A 6000-nucleotide genomic window follows, 5' to 3' on the forward strand; every position below is an offset into this window, starting at 1 on the left:
CCGTATTTGCTGACACCATGGAGCATGCACTGTATATGCATTCTGTGCGTGCATGTTGCCAGATTTGTGTACCTGTTCAGCCAAAAGGGTGCCAGGTGTTAGCCGACATTGGTTTTATTTATAGCACTGACAGTGCACCTACACCACACTTTGCCCACCAACTTTCTCAGCTGCAATCAGGGATGGCCTTGTCAGTGACGTTCACATCCTGTGAACATAGACAAACTTTTTTTAAGTCCACAGATCATTCTAATGAATCTGTGCTGCACAGCCTTCCATTCTTCCTGAGGCCCAGAATTGAACATAGTGCTATAAATGGAGTCCAAGCACAGTTTTATATAACTGTGACAAAACTTTCAATTCTTATTATTCTAGCTGTCTTGAGATTTAATTTGCCTGTGGATTCTTTTTTTATATCTACTTTTAGCAACTTGGAGCTCTAAGTCTTTCCTTTCCCGGCTTCTCATCACATGAAAAATTGTCTCGATGTATATTTTTTTGGATTCGTAATGGATGACCTCACTGGTCTGTAACTGATTTTGCACGCACCACTTAGTTTTCAAGATCATCTCGATTGTATCCTATTCTGCAATCAAAAAAAGAAATAGACTGCCTGTTCCCAAACTGATGCCTAGACTATTGAAATTATGTTTTAGGGTGTCAACATGAGATTAATAGGTGTGAATCTCGCTTTCTTGATTTCACCCTCTCCGTCGTGGTGATGTGTCTGGCTTGTGTTCAGATCTTCAACAGAAGTACATTAATTTTGATTTGACAGTCGCAGCTGTTGATGGATTCTTGTAGACACCCCCAAACACCAGGCACATTTATAATTTAAGTTTAAACAATCCAGTACAGCTCAACTGCTACAGTAATCAGGTTTATTGTGGAAGCATTTTTAAAAAACTTAATTACTAGACTTGTTTTCAACTTAACCTATTATTGTCTGATAAGTTTTCAACTGATTGGGTGTGTTCTAAGCCTAATGAGCACTAATGATATACGTCAGGTAGTCTGAACTATAAATTTGTCTTAATTGTTCATTTGATGTCAGAATTTGAAATAGAATAAATGTTGAGTGTATATTGCTTCAGAATGCTTGTATAGTAGCTCATGTTTGCATATCATAATGCTACAGTTCTATATGGCAAATAGTTAAATGAACTATCTTGTTTAAATTTTCATTGTAATTTTTAACAGTTTTGATGAAGGGAGATGGTGCAATCTTTAACTCAGCCGAGGCAGCAAAAAACTTCAAATCTGTTGTCTTGTTCACTGTCAACAAGTTGTAACTTGTGACCAAAATAGCCCAACCTAGCTCAGTCAGAACACTGAAAAAGCAGCACTAATAGGCCAGTAGACGTATTAGATGAGTGGAAATTAATCGTCTTTTTTTAAATGTCCATTTTTAGTTGGTTTTTATCTCGAGCTACAAGCAGCTGCTTGTAGTACTGAAAGATAGATGATGTGTTAGATTCTGACCTTTCACCACTGGAACCTGCTTTTAAAAATTGATGAGATGAAAAAAATCTGTAGGCTGTTGGGAAATCTGCACCTGATTAGCATTGAGACATTAAGGAAGATTAAGAGAAACTGTGTCCGGCTTCAAACCTGGGAAAGTAGATTGGTTACGATTATTTCAGAGAGTAATGAGAGAGCAGGCAGGAAGAAGGATTTCAGATTGTCAGAATGTTAAGTGTTCGCTGAATGTAAGCACATGACTGGGGACTCCGGTCACAATTAATTTATGCATGGATGCTAACTTGAGTAACATCTTCTGAATTTATATATATATTTGAAAGCAAGGATCCCTGGAAGTCTAATTAAACTCAATCTTTTAGAATCATCATGAACCAACATTGCAAACATATTATCTCAACATTTCTAAATTGTTGATGGATCTTGCTGCACGTGGATTGATTGTGTTGGGAGTTTTATTTTTTTTAAAAATCAAGGCTACAGAAAAAAGGCAGAGTTGGACTAGATCAGTTGATCTTCTAGAGAATCAGCACAATTCCCCAGATAGCTTTGTTCCATATTGTAAAAACTGTAAAATTGTAAACGCAAGCTTTCTGTGAATTTGCTTTAAGATATAGTAGTTCATGATGTTTCAGAAAATGAAATCAACAAAAATTATATATGTGGAAAGTTTTCAAGAGCTTTAATTTTTGATTAATGTTGGTGCTATTTTTTTCTGCAGGTTATTATGGATCTGGAAGAAGAGAGACGAAGACACGCCCAGGACACAGCTGAAGGGGATGATGTGACCTACATGCTGGAGAAAGAGCGTGAACGACTCACTCAGCAGGTATAATGCATCCATGCCAGTGTCTCTGCTTAGGTTTATTCAAACAGGTTCAATCTATTCTGATCCCCTTTTGTTTTTGAGCAAGAGTAAATTCACACGGTTTGCTGAAAGCATTGACATAGCATCCTTGTAAATGTGTAAAATAAAAACACATGGTGAAAGTACTGTACAGGTAAGGCAGCATCTGTGGTGAGGGGATGCGAGAAACCATGAACTGTTTGGGTCAACGACCTTTCTTCAGAACAGGGCATTAACTTGGTTCCTATTTCCCCCACAGATGATACCTGACCTACTGAGTGCTTCCAGCATTTTGTTGCTATTCGCAGGCAAACTTGGAGTTGAAGTGTATACAAATCATAAGAAATAGGATAAGGCCATTTTGACCCCTCAATCCTGCTTCATCGTTGAATTAGAACATAGCTGATCTAATTGTGGTTTTTAACTTCACTTTTTCCTAACTGATTTTGAATCTGATCCCCTGAAATACGCCCTCTTTTTCTTCGCCCCAGTATGTGGACCTCTGAACTCCATGCGTGGCAGCAACTTCTAAAACTGGAAGTTAATGCATCATTGTGTGTGGAACCTTGGAGCAGAATTGTGGCTGTGCAGTTTAGAAGGAACACTGCTCCCCTGTACATGAAAAATCCTGTCTAATTTAGCCTTCCAAATATTCAATCACTCAGCCTCCACTGGTCTCCAGTAAAGACTATTCCAACGACCATGTGAAAGAGAAATTCCTCCACATTTCTGACTTTAATGGGAGACTCTCTATTATTCCCTAATTCTTGATTATTTCTCCCCATGAAATCTTCAGCATGTACGCAGTCAAATCCTCCCTCAATCTCATCTTTCAATAAGATCACCTCTCATTCTTCTAAAGTCCAATGAGTAAAGGTCAAATCCTCCTCATTATCACTTATAATGCAATCATTTAATTCCAGGAATCAGCCTGGTAAACCTTTTCTGAACTGTTTCCAGTGCAGCTAAATCCTCCCACATGTAAGGAGACCAAAACTGTGCAGTGTTCTAGGTGTGGTCACTCTAATACCCTATGGAGTTGTAGCAAGACCTTCCTACTTTTGTAATGTGTCTCGCTAGCAATAAAAGCCAAAATTCAATTTGCTGACCTAATTTCTTGCTAGTTGCAGGGGCAAAAACAACATCTGAAATCCGAAAGCACAAAGGAACCGTCTCTTGGTTGAGCCCTCAAACTGGAAGTTTATTGTTCCACAGGATAGCATTTTGTCTATGTGACTGTACTCCTGAAGATAGACCTGGGCAGCTCCATTAAATCTATTTTTATAGATTTAGTGACTAAGCCAAGATATCTGGAAAATTAAAGATAGGTGTTCTGCAACATCTCGTGTCTAAACTATGTTCTGTCTGCAAAAAAAAAACCCTGAGCTTCCAGTTGCTTGCCACTTCAAAATACTATCCTGTTCCCTGGCCAACATCCGTCTCCAGCTTGCAGCAGTGCTCCAGCAAAGCTCAGCACAAGCTGGAAGAACAGCACCTCATTGTCTACTTAGGACCCTGCAGCCTTCTGGACTCAATATCAAGTTCGACTTTAGGGTTTGAGCTCTTCCATGTCCTTATCCCAGCTCCACACCAGGCCTTGTTATGACATAGTCTGCTATTGTTAGCCACAAACAGGTCACATTAACTAACAGCTATTCACCCTCCTAGCTGAATCATTATCCACTCCTTTGTCTGTCCAACTGTTCTTCTTTCTCTCTGGGCTCTAACCCCAATCACCTATTGAATACTTCTTACACCCCCTTCCCTATCTTCTGTATGTAAACTGACATTTTCCTAGCTACTATCAGTTCTGACGAAGGGTCACTCGACCCAAAACGTTAACTCTGATTTCTCTCCACAGATGCTGCCAGACCTTTTACAGAAATTTCTGTTTTTATTTCGGACTGTGTTAAATCCTGTTTAAAACTTCAGTTACATCCTCTTTAAGCCTCTGTTTCTCTAGATAACTCTAACTCTTAGAGCCTGACCTCACAACTACAAACCAAGGGACTAGATGTCATTCTGGTGTGTTTTTCAGCATCATCTCCAGAGCCACCATATCCTTTACCAATATGAGGACTGAAGATGGGGCACAGTTCTTCATGTAGATATGCCAAAACCTTATGTAGCTTCATACTTGATGGTCTATGCAATTCGACCCAAAATTAGTCTAAAAACTAAAACTCTGTTTGCTTTCCCTGTAGCCAGCTTACACTGTTGTGCACCTTGAGTCATCAGCACTCAGTCTCGTGCCATTGTGAAAGTGACCGCTTTGGCATTCCTAATTTTAATTGTGGCACCATTGGTGACTGTGCCTTCAGCTCTTGAAGTCCTAAGCTCTGGAATTCAATCCCAAAACTCATTTACATCTCTGTCTTGCTTTGAAACCATTCCTAATACTTAGCAAGATTTAACTCCCCTGTCTCAATACGTCCTAATTACTTCATATCCAGTTTTGTTTTGTTTTGATCTTGTGAAGGGCCCTAGGATGTTTTACTACATCAAATGCACTATGAGTTATTGCTGCAATGAAAAGTGGAGAGAATAAATTGAAGAGGAAATTCCCTAGGATCCCACTTTCACATCTTTTAGGTGATTACATGGATGCTTGATGAGAAAAGTAAGGGTGGCAAAAATCTTCGAAAAGCTGCACTTTTCAATGAAAAAAGGACCAACCCTGAAGTTGGTGTCATTGTCCATCTTTGGCAATTTGTTTTTTTTTTAAAAATGTCAGAAGTTCTGAAGTCTATCCCTGAAGAAAACCTTTGCTCTGCAGAAACATTCTTTTAATTGTGCTGAATGTTATATGTATTTTATTGCCATGCCACGAAGCTATGTGATGTAATTGTTTGGATCCCAAACCAGTTACTACGCAACCAGCAGTTCTCGGGGGCTAGAAATCTGCTGTAGCAAATGATTATTCATTGAATAAGGAGAGAAACACCTCCTCACTAAGCCTTTGAATTGGGCTAATGTTGAGCCACCTGCTGGGGAGATGCAGCACAAGATCAGTGCAATGCTCCTTTTTCCCTTTCAGTGGAAGTGATGAAATTCTCCTGGTTCTCATTGGTGCTAAACCAACCCATTTATACTTTAGGTTAGATTTCATAGCCATTCCAAAATGTAAACATAACTTTAATAGTATTATACTGTACTTTGTGAATTTTGTTTCAAAACTGTTCATCAGAACTTGTGCAGTTTTTGGCGAGCAGTAAAAGGCTAAAGGTGAAATGTTGAACATGTCTAAAGTAATATTATCAGAAACATAAAGAGCATAGTCCATATTTGTCAATAATATGATCATCTTGCAACTGAAAGCTATGCTTGCATCAGTCTGCCATGTGTCTTTGCTCCATGTAGCAGGTGTCTTTTTCGCTTAATATACTGTGTTCAACTTTAAATACTTTTAAAGCTTGGTTAAGGGTTCTTCACCATTTCTTTTTTTTTCTTTGTTTACTAATAAATATTCAATGTAAAATCAAGACATCCAGCTCTGGTTTCAAATGTCAATGACATGGCCATGAATGGTGCATCGTCTATGAAACATCTTGGGAGAGAGAAAAGCTTTTTCACATCTTCACATCTGCCAATGTGGTATACTGCATCCCCCAAGAAGACTTTCCACATCAAGCAGATGTTCACCTGCACATCTGCCAATGTGGTATACTGCATCC

The 6000-nt window shown here is 38.9% G+C and overlaps 1 protein-coding gene across 1 annotated transcript in view; it reads left to right on the top strand.

The window, feature by feature from the left end:
- cttnbp2nlb (CTTNBP2 N-terminal like b) overlaps positions 1–6000 on the top strand; it is an 85386-nt gene that overhangs the window by 67726 nt on the left and 11660 nt on the right. The window contains exon 4 of the mRNA XM_020512467.2: positions 2201–2308. Within this exon, the coding sequence (XP_020368056.1) occupies positions 2201–2308 (108 nt within the window). The remainder of the gene's footprint in view (positions 1–2200; positions 2309–6000) is intronic.

This window comes from Rhincodon typus, chromosome 25, assembly GCF_021869965.1.
Source record: "Rhincodon typus isolate 14 chromosome 25, sRhiTyp1.1, whole genome shotgun sequence".
Classification (NCBI taxonomy): Eukaryota; Metazoa; Chordata; class Chondrichthyes; order Orectolobiformes; family Rhincodontidae; genus Rhincodon; species Rhincodon typus.